General features: G+C 33.8%; 1 protein-coding gene across 1 annotated transcript; it reads left to right on the top strand.

Annotated features, from left to right (window-relative positions):
• Positions 1 to 5,113: 5,113 nt before the first annotated feature.
• On the top strand, positions 5,114 to 16,625 carry HK2 (histidine kinase 2). Its single transcript, XM_088215701.1, has 14 exons — positions 5,114 to 6,352; positions 7,093 to 7,395; positions 8,369 to 8,863; positions 9,032 to 9,307; positions 9,979 to 10,148; positions 10,492 to 10,704; positions 10,795 to 10,981; positions 11,641 to 11,692; positions 11,783 to 12,012; positions 12,175 to 12,273; positions 12,491 to 13,149; positions 13,838 to 14,344; positions 15,352 to 15,780; positions 15,939 to 16,625. The coding sequence occupies exons 1-13, from the start codon at positions 5,957 to 5,959 to the stop codon at positions 15,599 to 15,601; spliced, it is 3,837 nt and encodes a 1,278-aa protein (XP_088071827.1). The 5' UTR covers positions 5,114 to 5,956; the 3' UTR covers positions 15,602 to 15,780; positions 15,939 to 16,625.
• The last annotated feature ends 104 nt before the right edge of the window (positions 16,626 to 16,729 follow it).

Here is a 16,729-nt window from a genome sequence, read left to right as displayed (position 1 = left end):
AACTCTTTCTCTTCTCACAATAATGTTGATGAAATTATATATAAATAACAATAGGAGGAGGAAAATATTTGATTGGTTAAATAAGACTCCAATGATTTGAGAGGACAGAGACAAGGAAGGAAGTCAAATTGAAGCTCGCACATCATTCCCCCTTTACAAAAAAAACTTGAATCATTTTACAAAATTTTACATCAAGGGCTCTATTTATTTGGTATTCTACATATACAATACATATGTTTACGCATAACATGTATTATAACTATATATATATATATATATATAGATTGGTCAATTGGGTACCTCTATCATCTCGCTATGTATGTATGTAATGCGTAGATATGTAAAAGACTATTTTTTATTTTTTCATGCCGAGATGTATATGTTAAAAAGTTAGATTTGATGGTTGTTGTTTACATGTACCCGGACATGGAAAAAAATTAGGGGTCATGTCAATAACCCGAATTTCATCTTTTTATTTTTAAAAATATATGAAGATTAATTTATTTATTTTTTGACTGGTGGTGATGTGAGGTTCGTGAATTGTGAAGTGAAGGTAAAGACGGGGCCCCATCACAGAAAACGACAACAACACACCCAAACAAAGTGGGACCCGTCTGATTTTACACTTGTAATTTTATTAAACTATTCTTTTTATATATATATTATATAACTTGCCAGTAATTTTATTTTTCATCACAACCGACGGCTCCGAAACCAACAGTTGGAGTCGAGTTCCGGCTATCCGGCTCGCGGCTCGGCTGCCGTCCCGGTGGGACCCACTGTAAGTAGCCTACGTTAGTTATACTTAGAGAGAGACGGAAGAGGAACGTGATTTGTCAGATCGAGCTGTCGCTGGGACCCACTTCACGACTCCCCATCATTCCCCCAACACCCAAATATTTGCGTTATAAAATTTGTTTTTGTTCTGTTCTTACCGCTGCGTAATTATTAATTTTTTAATGATAATATTATTTATAAAAATTTTTTTTTTTTTTTTAAAAAAAAAAAAGTCTTCCGAAACATATTTACAATTGTTAAAAAAGTCAACTACTTAATTTCTTTTACACACATAATTAAAATAAAATTAGATGTATGCTCAATTTAAGATTAAATGTTATGTAATAAAATTAGAGTTTAGGACTGCTTTTATGACCACCTAATTTAATGATTTAAAATGTTTTAGTGTGTTTTGTGTTTTTTTTTTTCTATAAATAAAATCTTAAACTTATTACGATTAATTGTTTCACGAAAGTTTATTGTAATTAAATTAAAATAGTAACTAATTTTAGAATATTTTGTTATAAACATGATGTTCATAATTGGAGAGTAGATGAGGTGTCTTCTCACCGTGCCATCTGTCTTCCAACAACCTCTAGTTTGGAGGCAACATGGAACCATTTCTATTCATTCCAAACGAATTCAAATTTACTTTTTACCTTCAAAAAAATTAGGCCTTCATTTATATTCCTGCAATCTTTTTCAATTCTAAAGACCGTATTTTTTCATCTATTTTGTCTCGAGTTTACAACGTGCCCTATGAATTAATGGGCTGTGTTTCATTTGATAATTTTATATTTAAATTCACTTCAAGTGTATTAATCAAGGGATGAGGCCTTACCCACAATGAGAATTTGGGATTTCACCCCCATGTTTTTTTCTAAGTTGATATTGGAATTCAAGAATGTTGAAATCGCATGGAATATGAGTGGAAACTTTATGTGTGTGTATGTATATAATATGAGTGGAAACTTTATGAATTGAAGAGGGGGGTTTTTTTTTTTTAGTCTAAAAACAAAATTAATTAAAATATGTAATGGTAAAGAAAAGGAAAATCTTCATTGGGTTATCCAACTTGAGAATGTAATAATTTAGGTCTAAAACTTTGTTCCTTGATATGGCCCATACAAGGAGTCACTTCTTATGTGTACTTTTGGGGATTTCACTATCTCCCATCTCATTATAAAAATTATTAGAAAAAGTGAAATAAAAAAAAAAAAAGCAAATAACTAATTAAATAAAAGATTAATAATAAAAAAAAAAAAACCCAATGAGATAAAAATGAAAGTGGGTTACAACAAAGGAAGATGGCCCTACAAAATTCAATTATTATGAATGAAGAAAAAGACAAATATTTTCTACTTCTTCTTCTTCTTCTTCTCCTCTTAACTTGCTCAACTTTCTTTGACCTTGAAACTTGGATGGTCAAGATGATAAAATCTAATCCAAGGGCCAGAATTTTAAGTGAAGTCTAATACAACCAAACACCTCAATTTTTGTTTTTGCTTTTCTGTTTCTGCTTCTGCTAGGGTAAATCTGGGGGGCCAACCCATCATCCTGTCTCTTTCCTTTTTCACTAGTTGATTGTGGCATAAAATGGCACTTCCCTTGACCCCTTCATCATTACTTGTTTGTTACTGCTTATCACATTTTGTTGTAACGAAGACAACTTTTTTTTTTTTTTTTTTTGCTATACCTAGTTTTATAAATTATGTAATTAAAAAATAAATTATAATATTCTTGAGTAAATTATAATCGCGGTTAATTTTATTTTAACTAAAAGTTAAAATTATAATTTACGTCTTAAACCATGACATAAATAATTGAAAAATTAAAGTACTAATTAAAGCTATTTCAATATACATTTGTTAATTTATTATTGATATACATTTGTTAATTTTTATAATTATTTTTTAATAACATTTTGATTTTTAAATAAATATTTATTATCTTAAATGCGAACCTTTTTATGTTCGTCTGTATATAAATATTATCTAAAAATTAATATTATATATTATAATACACAAATGTTGTTTTAAAACTATTTAGATTTATGATGTATTCTTATTTAATTTATATATTTTAATTATTTGATATGTAAAAATTATTAGTGATTTATATATTTAATCAACAATTTGGTCAATTTTATTTATGTTGTTACGAATTCATATTTTTCACTTAATTATTTAAAATATTTAACTTGGATTGAATATTGAATTAGCACGAGCTTGTAATATTTTTTATTTAAAATTTTAATTTTATTTATAACATATTCACTTTTATTATGTGAAATAAAACCTTAAACTGTAATATTATTAAGTAAAATAGTATTAATATATTGATACTTGTAAAATATAAATACAAAAAAAGTGAAATCAGTTTAATTAATGTAAAAAGTAAAAAGTTAAAATTAAAATTGAAAACATTAACATTAAGACTATGGTCCACTAATGAATGTTTTTTACTGATGGTTAGCTGTATTTTTTTTTTTTTTTATCAAAAATGTTTTGTTATTGCCCATAATTCCACTTCAGCTTGTTAGACAAACCATGATTATTATGGTTCTCAACCAACCAATTTGATTAATGCGAGTTAAACTTTGATTATTGTTAATCATGCTACTCTCTCCATCATTTGCATAGCTATATTCTTACCGAGACTAAAATGTATTTAAAAATTTTGCTTTGACATATAAAACCAACATGCATTATAATTAAAGCTCCAATATACAATAATTATTTTACAATTAAGATGTAGATTAGAAGCAAATCAATTTTAAAAAAGGATTACAACGAAGAGTACATGTATTTTAATGTTTTGGTCACGTGGGTTATCTCTGTCAACTGTGAAATTCAAAGCATTAAAAAAAAAAAAAAAAAAAAAAAAAAAAAGAGAATAAGAATAAAGAATTAATTATTGTGCCAAACTAATGATGGGTTTTGACATTGGTAATTAGTTTAGTGAAGCTTTAATTATTTTATCTTTTATTAATTATTTTATTTTTCATTTTTTCCAATATATGTATATGTATATGTATATATATTTTTTTTAATGTTGGTGGGAAAAGGTATACATACAGCCAGACACCTATTTCCAACATCATCAAAAATCTTCCAAAACATGACGCGTACGTTAACGGAATCTTAACCGTCCTGCGCATGTTAGCCACCACTCCTTGTCCCATGTTCCCTCTATGTTTATGTTTTTGCATTATCATTATTATTATTTAATTGAATAAGTAAGTATTATATATTACCATTATTGTTATACAGAATACATACAGGTATTATTTATTTCTCAACTTAATGTCTTTGTCAATGCGGCTTACTTTTCTCTTTTTCCTATTTATTTTTTTTTATCGGCTTTAATTATAATATGATAATATTTATTTTTAAGTATTAAAGTTGAATTATAGAAAAATTAAATTTATTATTGTTGAAGTTGCCTGGGTATAATTCAAATTATTATTATTATTATTTTTTATTTTTTTAAAATAATAATTTACTTATTGCATAATAAATATACTATCATTTTGAGTTTAGTTTTTTTTTTAAAAATGATAACACAATAAAATAAATTTACTTGAAAATGCAATAAATATAAAATTTTAGTTTACGTAGTAAAAAAAAATAACAGTAAAAATTTCAAATTAATTCAAAGAATGTGTCATGCAAACGGAGTTTCTCAAAATTTAATGTCTATTATATATATATTTTTTATTTTTAATAAAACATTAAAATAATTAAATAGCATTTAAATATATAAAAATAACCTTAACTAATTAATAAATTGATAGAGTATTAATTAGCTAAATTTATTAAGTGTCAAAATATAATTTAATCGTTTTAAATTTTATATGTTAAAAAATAGAAAAAAACTAAATTATAACAAAAAAAAAAACTAAAAATTAAATTTTAAAGATTAATTTAATAATTTATGATACAAAATTTATCATGATTTGACATAAGAAAGAAAATATAATTTTTAAATAATTACAGATTTCTAATTACATTCAAATATTAAGTATCCTATATAATTTACCCACCGTGTTTTAACTCAAATTTACCTTTATTAATTATTATATATCTCTGTTACTTCAGTCTGAATCCGTATATGAGCACAGCAGCAGAGCCGTTTCTTTAAACGCTGAATGGTGCCGTCTCTTTCAACGCTCTCTCTCTCTCTCTCTCTCTCTCTCTCTCCCCCTCAAAAAGCAAAAGAAGAGACCAAAGAAGTGAATATCAGCCAAAGAGAATTAAATGTATTAAAAAACAATTTAAAAAAAAAAAAATTGGTATTCACATCTCACATTTTTTATATTTACATATATTGTGTAGATTTTAGGGGAGGGAGGTGGATTCTGGGTCTTGGGTTTGTTTGCTTTTGCTTAAACGTTCCCCACCCAGATGATGAGATAATCATGCACCCAAGAACCTCAAATTTCAAATGCTGGACACCAAACCGTAGGGGGGGGTGAGAGAGAGAGAGAGAGAGAGAGAGAGAGAGAGAGAGAGACAGAGGGGTTAAAGGGAAAAGAAGTGACAAGCTTTTATTTATTTATTTTTATTTATTTTAAACTTTTTATCCTCAGTCTGATCATTGATTCCAGTTGGGTTATCAGGGAAACCAACTGGGTCTAATCCAAAATTTCTTGTTGATGGGTTTTTCTTTGAAAAAGTTCCATACTTGATGCTTCTTTCGGCTATGCAGACCTGAGGGAGGTAAGAGAGAACCGGATATAGAAAAAGTCCCAATCCTTTTCCTTATCTCATCAACGATTCCCTCACAGTTTAACAGCTGGTTTTGGCTTATCTTCTTGTTTTGCATGATTACTAAACTAGCTGCCGCTTCTTTTCTTCAAAACAGCTATACCGGTGATGGGATTTCTTCATTCCTAAGGGGAAAGCGGAAGGAATCTTGAGATTCAGTCAGAAAGTGGAAAATCAGAGGAGATAGAGATCACAGAGCTCCACCACCTTGTTTTCCCGGCACATGGAATAGAAAGTGAAACTGGGTCTACTTCAGTTTCCCCTTTTTGTATTCTCGGTGGTTCCTGACAAAGCAGGTTGATCTTTGATGAGTTTTATGAAGTGGGTTTGCTGAAGAATTTTCTCTGTGGTGGAGAATTTCCACTTTCAGCAAATTGCCATTCTGCGCTTCTCTCGGGAGCGTAATTTTGATGAGTTGCTCACCTGGAGCTGGGCTCTTCCTCAAATTCTCACGACTCTTTGTGAGGATACACAGGTGGGCTTTGGTTCACATGTCTCTGAATTGCAACTTCTCTGGCTCAAATGGCAGGTTGCCTGCAAATTTCAAAGTAAAGAGAGCCAAGGAATCCGTGCATGGGCCTAATGGTGTCAGAAAATGGAAGAGAAAGCTTCTTCTTCTATGGATTCTAGGTGTTGTTACTATAGGCACTATTTGGGCGCTCTTGATTTTTGGTGGTGATGTTTGGGACAGAAATGAGAAAAATCTAGATTGCTGTGAAGAACAAGCCAGAACGTTACTCCAGCATTACAATGTCAGCAGAAAACAACTTCATGCTTTGGCTTCTTTGTTCTCTGAATCAGATCAGGTACTATGTTTGTGACATATGAACTTGTCTTCCATAAATTTTGGCCTCCTTCTGCTTCTGCTTTATAGCTTCTTGTAGTATCTATTCGTTTTGCAAATAACATTTTGTTTATTTGGTGTCTTTTTATTTTTTACAAGGTTGAATTGAGTAGAAATAGTACCATATAGGAGGAAATTATAACCGACTCTTCTCAATTCTTAATGAAGCTTCATAGCTTAGCAAGATCTTTATGATTGTTATTGCTAATCGTGCTTTCAATAGCTGATCTTCTTTTACAGAACTTTCTACTTTTCCTACATGTATTTCATCAATATTACAACTAATTAAAAAGAAGTTCTAATCAGTGATGCTACTGAATTAGAATTGTTATTTTATTTCTTGATAAAACTTTCCTGGATGAGACTTGACATTATGGCAAAGGAATTGAAAGCTATGCAAGTAGAAAATGTTAAATGTGTACGGGTGGCTGCAAAAAAAATGTGCACTTAAATGCCCAGGAAGGAGGGTCAATGACGCTTGTCCCATGTAAATATTACATTAGTGTAGTTTTGTTGTTTTTACTTCTTGCAAGCCTACTTTTTTGTATTATATATTGGATTATCTTTCTTTCCCTGTGAGAGATTGTCTTGTGCAACTTTCTGAGACTTTCTTCTTCATGATATCACGAGGAGAAAGGAATTCATGGGCATAAAATGAATGACTTGAACTGTTTACATCGTGTCACTGTTCTGCATATACAGATAAGATCTCTCAACTGTAACAAGGAACCTGGACTTGAAATGCCACCAGGTGATGGCATTACCTGTGCTCTGAAGGTGCTTTGTTCAGAGATGCAGGAATTTGAAAAGCGGCATACCTGGGTTGATGAAAAAATAGAACATAATGACCAGTGTTCTGTACAAGAACCTAATGACCAATCTCCTGTACAAGATGAGAATATCTCCAGTAAGTTTGACCAATCAATCCAAGAGGACAATTCTGAATTATTTGGTTCACAATCTGCATTGTCGTCAATGCGACTTAAGTATGAGAATCATGAAAAGGTAAATCGTGTTGCTTAGAATAGTTAAACATGAAATCTTTGTGCTTTTAAGTTTCACGTTTAAAGTTGTCAGAAGTTATGCCTGGGATGTGCACAATTGGGTCAACTAGGGAGGATATAGCATGCTTGTGTATAGGGAGCAGGGGACGAATGCTCCTTGTGGACATGTGGCCTTTAGATTGAGAAGCAAGAAGAATCTTTGACTTATTTTTTGTTGTAGAACTGGCCAATTAAGTATTATAAGGCTCTTCAACCACATATATGCTCAAATTAAACCAATCCCATGTTGCTAGATTTTGGATCTTTTCATGATGGATCTGTATGTGCTTCAGTGTGAAACTATATTGGTATTTGAAGATAATAGTACAGTGAATGCAAGCATTTGCTTACCGTCCATATCATCTTGATTCTGTTTTTGAATTCCATATTCTACTTGCTATATAGTCTTATTCTATAGCCTTGGTGGAATCAAAGAAGTGTTTAGAATTGTATGCTTTATTTCAGTACCCTTGTTTTCCATAATGTACATGCTATCAAGAGCCTTAATATGCTGGCTTGGTGAACCCCCCAAATTAGAGCTTGTTTATAACTACATAGTTCATTTCAATATTCTAGTTGAGTTGTGGACATGTTAAGTATATTGCCGCGTCTGCAATGCATTTAGCCTTATTATGCTGGCTTGGTGAACCCCAAGTAAGAACTTGTTTATAGCTGCGTGGTTCATTTCAATATCCTAGTTTAGTCGTGATCATGTTAAGTATATTGTCAGCATCTGCATCTGTAATGCACTTAGTCATAATAACATCCATTTTTGTTGTGCCTTCATGCCTTCTTATGTATGACTTCAATTTCAACTCTCTGTTGAAGTGTAGAACAACCACGAAAGTACAAAACAAGCATGAAAAAGCAAAAAACTCGTACTCATGAGCCATATTATGAAATATATGTTGATAGGGTGTTTTGGTTTTGGTCAGGATATCTTACACACAAGGACATCAGTTGATCTTTCAAAAGATCCCTGTGAGAATTTTTGTCCTTTCTTGGTGAAAGGATGTTGGTGGCTCCTCATTGGAATGGTAGCAAGCTTTAAGATTTCTGGTTTGTGCTTGAAGTTTCAAAAAGACAGAAAACATAAGATTCCTCAGCTGCAGCCTGTAGCTCAGCAGCAGCTGCTGTTACTGCAGCAGAAGCAGCAAAATCAAGCTCAGAGCCCTCCTCGAGGTGCAGGAAAATGGAGGAGGACGCTTCTAAGAATATTTATCTTGCTAGGAATTATTGGGTCCGTCTGGCTATTTTGGCACCTAAATGAGAAAATTATTTTGAGAAGAGAAGAGACATTGGCCAATATGTGTGATGAGCGGGCTCGGATGTTGCAGGATCAGTTCAATGTGAGCATGAACCATGTTCATGCCTTGGCTATTCTTGTTTCTACCTTTCACCATGGAAAAAACCCATCTGCTATTGATCAGGTATTTTTTTCTGGTTTGCTTGCTTTTGTTAGCCAGATGCTTCTTGATAGGAATCTTTATTGGTGCTTCAGTAGTAAGTACACTATGAGAAACGAATTTTAACTGTATTTCATGTCACTTTACTCTTCTCTGAGGATGGTTTTGACCTTGTACTTAATTTTTCAACAGAAGACATTTGGTGAATATACTGAAAGAACAGCTTTTGAGAGACCACTTACTAGTGGTGTTGCTTATGCTCTGAAAGTTCTTCACTCAGAAAGAGAGCAATTTGAAAGGCAGCATGGATTTACAATAAAGAAAATGGAAACTGAGGACCAGACTCTTGTCCAGGATTGTATGCCAGACAATTTAGATCCTGCACCTGTTCAAGATGAATATGCACCAGTCATCTTTTCCCAAGAAACTGTCTCTCACATTGTCTCTATTGACATGATGTCTGGAAAGGTATTTGTTACTTGGTTTAAGGTGCCTTTTTGTTTCTCTTGTTTAGTTTTCTTTTACTGATTTCTTGAAGAATATAGTTGCAATTTTTAATTTTATACACCTTTGTTCACAAATGAAACTTAACCTAAGCAGTTAGTAATGAGTAAACTTCTTATTTTATCCCATCGATAGACAAAATGTTAGATTATGGATAACGGGACTATAAGTAAGGCTGATGATATTTTCCCTCTCAACTACTTTTCTAATCCAAGTTTCAGTATCATTTTCTACTTTCTATTATATAACCAGTTCTGGTTTTTCCGTTTAACAGATCTAACCTACCTGGTTATTGTCTTGAAAAAAAAAAAGTAGCTGATTTCAAAGAATGAGAGATAATGTGAGCCTGTGATTTATTTGGCATTATCAAGCGGCCATATATGTCTTATGCTGTTTGGACAGGTCTTGTCAGTGTTAAACTATAAGTAAGAAAAGTATACATGTCCAAATGGCTAATCAGATTACGTTAGTTTTTAATTCTCTTGCAGAGTAATGGTGATTGCCAAAACATGTCTACCTGCTGAGTTACCTTTCAAAACATACAATTAATGACACTTCAGAGTGGATCTAATAAATCTCCTTTGTCAAGCATATTGGGCTATTGTTGAATTTCTGCTGTCTTTACTGTTTGGCAGGAAGACCGTGAAAACATCTTGCGAGCAAGGGCAACTGGGAAGGGTGTATTGACATCTCCCTTTAAGCTTTTAAAATCCAATCACTTGGGTGTTGTGCTGACATTTGCTGTTTATAACACTGACCTTCCCCCAGATGCAACCCCAGAACAGCGTATTGAAGCTACTGTGGGGTATTGTCTTTCTTCAGAATGCTCTCTATTTCCTAGACATGGTCCAGGCTGTGCACCTGATACTGGGGGATTGGGGTTGTTTTCTTTTTGTCAAAAAGAGTCCATGCCTTCAACTGTAACTGTAACTAGTTTGGGCTTAAGGCAAAATTAAGTTATATTGGAAACTCTTAAAACAGAAAGGGAATTTTTTTTTTAATGTGTTTTTACACTTATGAAGTAATCTTCATTTTATAATTAGATTGACAACTCTTAGAAAGAGGAATTTTTTATGTGTTTTATATTGTGAAACAATCTTCATTGTAAATTAGACTGACTTCAGTTTTGAGCTTACTTCCATATACAGTTACCTGGGGGCATCTTATGATGTCCCATCGCTTGTGGAGAAGCTTTTGCATCAACTTGCCAGCAAGCAAACGATTGTTGTGAATGTCTATGATACAACTAATGCATCTGTCCCCATTAGCATGTATGGTACAGAGGTTGAGGATACTGGTCTGTTGCACATTAGCAATCTTGATTTTGGGGATCCATTAAGGAAGCATGAGATGCACTGCAGGTCTGTTCTCAAATGGATCCTCCATATTAACGATCATATATGGTGTCAAATTGTTTTTAACCAAATCTACATTATTGCCTTTAAATATAGGTTCAAGCACAAACCATCTGTACCTTGGACTGCAATCAATGCCTCAGTAGGAGTCTTGGTTATTACTTTGCTTCTTGGTCATATCTTCCATGCAGCAATAAGTCGCATTGCAGAAGTGGAGGATGACTGTCAAAAGATGATGGAGCTCAAGGCTCGTGCTGAAGCTGCAGATGTGGCAAAGTCTCAGGTACATTTTCTCATTGAAGTGGTGCATAGTTCTTTGCTTCCTTGCCATTAAAATCATTTCCATTGCTGCAACAAAATCATCTCCTTCCTCATTGAGATGTTTTTAGTTCGACTAGTTTGTTTCTTCCTAGCGATTGTGTGATACCTCAATCACACAAATATGTGATTTTATACTCTATTAAGTTTTCAAGTCACGTACTACCAATAATTTAAATTTGAACTTCTAAAAGCTAATGACTTGAGTTCGAAAATTATCGAACTAGTAATTCGTGGCCCTAGATATTAAAATGATATCAGAATATGTACTAGTTTAGTGACTCTAAGCTGGTGCAATCTTGTACTTTGTGTGACTCTTTGGATTGTGATTTGTGATTGTATTTGTCATTCATGAAGAAATTGTATTGAGAAGTAGAAATTATGATACCTTTATCCCACATTTGATAAATATGTGATTGTTGAATTTCATATAAGGGTTCATATTAGAAGCTAGTAATTACTTGAGCTTGAGTTTTTGAGAGGTAATGATTTTTGGATTAACAAAAGATTGGGTTAGTGCCTCTTGTGCTCGAGATGTTACAAATTTACTCTTTATCTTTTTCTAGTGTTATAATAATAAACATTCTGTCATGTTTTGGTCACTAAGAATTGTCTCTTTTGTAGTTCTTAGCAACAGTTTCCCACGAGATAAGGACTCCAATGAATGGTGTTTTAGGTAATCAGAAAATCTTTCAATTATGCACTTGCTTTTCAGCATTTCTGATGAACTAGTAGTTGACAGAATGTTCCTCATACCCACTTCTAGGCATGTTGCAATTGTTGATGGACACTGATCTTGATGCAAACCAAATGGACTGTGCCAAGACTGCTCATGCTAGTGGAAAAGATCTTATCTCGCTAATAAACGAGGTTCTTGACCAGGCAAAGATAGAATCAGGCAGGCTTGAACTTGAACGAGTGCCTTTTGACATACGAGCTGTTCTTGATAATGTCTTATCACTTTTCTCAAGAAAATCATTTGAAAAGGGAATTGAGGTGCAATACCAAGATATTTTCTATTTTTCCTCGGCTCTTATAATACCAAGATATTTTCTATTTTTCCTAGGCTCTTATTTTAAGTTTGTTATTTTGTTCTTTTTGTTATGGAAACAGATCCTAACATAAATTTTCTTGTTGTGTTCTTTTCGACGAGTAAAGTTGGCCATTTATGTTTCGGATCAAGTTCCTGAAGTTGTTGTTGGTGACCCTGGGCGGTTTCGGCAGATAATTACAAACCTAGTTGGAAATTCAATCAAGGTTGTTCCTTTGTTCTTTTTTTTTTTGTTTCTTTTCCAGTTCCATCTGTATGAGATTTATTATTTTAATACCTATCATTTAACAAAATCTGTGTGCAAGGTTGTTTTTGGTCTTTAAGAAGTGTATATAGGAATATTTTTTAGGGCATCAATGTGTTCATTGAATTTTTCTGGGCCTTCACAGTAGTAACCTCTCTTTCATTTTTCTAAAACTGCAGTTCACACATGACAAAGGGCATATATTTGTATCAGTCCATCTAGCAGACGAAGTCAGGGATCCATGTAACATTAGGGATCAAGTGCTGCGGCAAGGCTTGAATTTAGTTGAGGACACCTCAAACCAAAATACACTAAGTGGGTTTCCTGTGGTAAATAGATGGAAAAGCTGGGAAAATTTTAAAATGTCCAGTGGTCCAGAAACACAGGATTCTGAGAAAATTGAATTGCTTGTGACAGTTGAGGATACAGGGGTTGGTATTCCTCTAGATGCACAAGATCGCATTTTCACTCCTTTTATGCAGGCTGACAGTTCTACTTCTCGAACATATGGTGGAACTGGAATTGGATTGAGCATCAGCAAGCGGCTGGTAGAACTCATGGATGGGGAGATTGGGTTTGTGAGTAAATGTGGCGCTGGCAGTACCTTTTCTTTTACTGGAGCTTTCACAAAAGCAGATCTAAGTTCTATAGATATCAAAGGGCTGGAATATGATCCAGTAGTTTCTGATTTCCGTGGGTTGACGGCTTTGATTATTGATAACAGAAGTATTCGGGCTGCTGTCACAAGATATCATCTCCACAGATTGGGAATTTCTGTAAAAATAGCTTCTAGTATGGCATCCGCATGCTCTCATCTATCCAGTACTTGCAGCACAAGGTACTGTCAGTTCTGCTACCGAGGTTGTAAGCACTGTTGGTCTTTAATATGATATGCTTTACTAAACTATTAGTTTAAGAAAATATAAAGATTTTACACCTTTTTTATTTACTTTGATCCTTTATGTTAACAAAATCCTGCTACTGTTATATATTTAATTTGAAGGATACGCAATCATATTAAAGAAGGTGCAACTTATTTCATGTTGTGTTGTATGAAATTAAATTTTGAATGCATGCATATTGTTTGGGAGGAATATATACTTTTAAGGGCTTCGTAAAGAGTGGGTGAGCCACCTTGGTCCAGTGGCCGAAGGCTCTTCACCTCATGCTGGAGAGTCTGGTTTTGACCTACCGCAGGTATTTCCTGCTATAAAAATTACATGTCCGAAAAAATGCATAAGCATTCTGTGATTAGTTCATGTTTGAATTTTTTGTTTAATAAAGTGTGCTTATCTTGAGCATTTTCTCTCTAGGAATCTTTTTAGCAAGAGTTAGTTGAGCTGGAGCTTTTTCATGTTTTTCATTTGCTTGAGTTTGTACATCTAAGGTTGTTTCTTTACTGTAAAATCTCATCTGTGTGATTCTTGCATCAATTCAGTGGAATAGAAGTAACTAAGCATGTGCTGTTGGACTGAACTTTTTGTTGGCTTTCTTTTTGTTAATACTTAAAGGTGTTCTTTCCACAGTGTATTAGCACATTTGGCCATGGTTCTTATTGATGGAGATGTGTGGAATAAAGAAGATGGCATTGCATTTCATCGTTTGCTCAAAGAACACAAACAAAATGGAAGCCCAGAAACCTCGGGGAGCTTTCCAAAGATTTTTCTCATGGATACCTCTGTAACCTCTGTGGTATGCAATGAGCTCAAATCATCTGGTTTCATAGATAACATTCTGCCAAAACCTCTTCGGTTGAGTGCCTTGATTGCCTGCTTTCAAGAAGCCCTTGGGAGTGGTAAGAAGAGGCAAGTAAGTCCAAAGAAACAAACAAATCTCGGGGGTCTGCTGAGAGAAAGGCGAATTTTAGTGGTAGATGACAATTTAGTAAACCGGAGAGTTGCAGAAGGCGTACTTAAAAAATACGGAGCAATTGTTGCTTGCGTAGAGAGTGGCAGGGCTGCACTAGAAATGCTTAAGCCACCCCATAGCTTTGATGCCTGCTTTATGGATCTCCAGATGCCAGAAATGGATGGGTAATTTCATCTGCCTTTACTCAAAATCTCTTGATAATTTACATTTAGCTGCAGAACTAGCAAAATATCTTTGGCAATAAAAAGGATTAGGAACAAAGTTCTTGTAAAGTCTTTTAATTTTCTGTCTCTTGGTGGCAAATCGATGTCTTTGAAAGGCCTGTTCCTGAACTACATGGACCCAAAAAGAAAAGGTTAGCCAGTTGGGAAGAAACTGCAAACCTAGATTTCGTTCATTTTACAGCCCCTACAGTTTCTGCTCTCTGAATCAAGCCCTTCAGCCTACTTTGTATGCTGACTACTGGGCATAGTGAAAGATCCCATAGTGTTTTTCATTCCATATACTTGGTGGTGGGGAGGATTATCTCAATTTCTTCTTTTTCATGATTTAATGAAAATGGGGTGACTTAGTGGACAACAAATGTTTTAAACCTGATTCTGTTTGATTTGGCTTTATACATACTACATAAATTGTTTCTATCATTATTCTATCCACACAAGTTAAGTAGAGTCAACATATTTTGGCACAGTATTTTTCTTTCTTCTGCCCTGTAGTTTGGGACCAGACCATGTCTTTACTATTCAATTATTAAAATTTCATTTAAGACATTTTGATGTCTCAAAAGCTTTTAGACAATATAGTTCAAAAAAGACATACTGCAAGGCTATTTGCATTTGTCAAGACATTTTTTTCATGTTAAATATACAAAATACTTGAGTAATCAATTTTCGTAAAAAATTAAGCTAATAGGAAATGACCAATTTATTATATATGCATTAACATATTCCATTAAGCACAAGTTCACTAGGCTAAAAGGTGGATCAAGCAGATGCCCGCCATTTCTTGTGCAAAATTAAATTTTTAATAGATATGGAGTACTTAGTTTTGAAAGATTAGAACTCTGGCTCAGAAATGAGGCAGTAAGGATTCTCTTTAGCTAATTATTTATATACTAGCAGAATGGTAGCGTACTGCACTATTTTGATAATATCTATCTGTAATTATACAGATTTGAAGCAACTAGGCAAATTCGGGCTATGGAGAGAGAGGTTAATGAGAAAATTGCATCTGGAGAAGCATCGGCTAATATGTTCAGGAATGTGGCTAAGTGGCACATTCCGATATTAGCTATGACTGCAGATGTGATTCAAGCTACTAATGAGGAGTGCATGAAATGTGGAATGGATGATTATGTGTCGAAACCTTTTGAAGAAGGGCAGCTTTATGCAGCTGTGGCACGATTTTTTGAGTCAGGTTAATGAGCAAGTGAGTGACAATGTGGTTGTAGATTATCTGGCCAACCGGTTGATCTTATGGATTGTTCAGATTGACCCTCAACACTTCAGTTGTCACATTTGTGAGAAGTAGCACTGCTAGAAGGTGACAAATGAAGTAGTTCATGCCTCGTTTGCGTCATGTGGCCATCACTTAGAATGTGGTAAGTCTTCATCCTTCTTCAGAGCCACACGTGATAATAAAGCCTGATAAAAGATGCATTTTAGTGGAATTTTATACATGCCAAAAGGGAAAGACGAAATCTGCAGTATTCATTATTTCTCGATTTTTGGTTTCATACTGAGGAAGTTTTTTTTTCAGGAATGTTAAGCTCGTGACATGACTTCTATGTCCAAGTAAAGCATGAATGGCGGGGGAGAGTAACCAAATGCTGTTGTTGTTCGTTTGGCACCATATAATCACTTGCTCAAGAGAATTAAGGCAGATGGTGGCTTTTTCTGTATATACCTCATTGTTTGATTGTAATTAATAGTCCTCTATTCTTTTTGTTCCTTGATTTTTTTTTCCATGGGCGAGAAAATGATTCTAACACCATGTAATCCATGTTTCTAAGCTCTATCAGTGAAAGGTTCAGCTCCTCATCTTCTCAGGAGTAGCTTAAGAGGAACTGTATTGGCATCAAATATGGATTCTTTATAGCATCAAATCACTTTACCTTCAGGTTAGTCCATCGGAGAGAGAGAATATGAAACAAGAGTGTTGAAAATGGTTGTACAGAAAAGCTTTCCCTGACTTGGAGCTACTATATTCTCTTTCCCTTCGACATTTCTGGGAAAAGATTATGCATTCATCATCTGATTGCTCTGATGTAGAGTAGAACAAAAGTGAGGGTCTGTATGTAAGTTATGCTGCCCCATGGCAACGGTTGTGTGTGGAACCGTTGTCTCCATTGTTTTGATCTTTTCCTTTCTGAATCATTGTAAAGTGAGCCATGAGATCTGATTTTATCATAATGAACTGTGAGTAAAATTCATTTTTGGGTTGAAATTTGGAAACTATTTCCTTCATTCCCATCATAACAGTTTGTACACAAATAAATGCTAGGGAAGTTTTCTGCTTCCAATTAGCTGCGGAAACCCTAATTTGGCAGG

This window comes from Carica papaya, chromosome 3 (assembly GCF_054855325.1).
Source record: "Carica papaya isolate Zhongbai chromosome 3, ASM5485532v1, whole genome shotgun sequence".
In the NCBI taxonomy this organism is placed as follows: domain Eukaryota; kingdom Viridiplantae; phylum Streptophyta; class Magnoliopsida; order Brassicales; family Caricaceae; genus Carica; species Carica papaya.
This window is presented reverse-complemented; position numbering and strand designations above follow the sequence as displayed.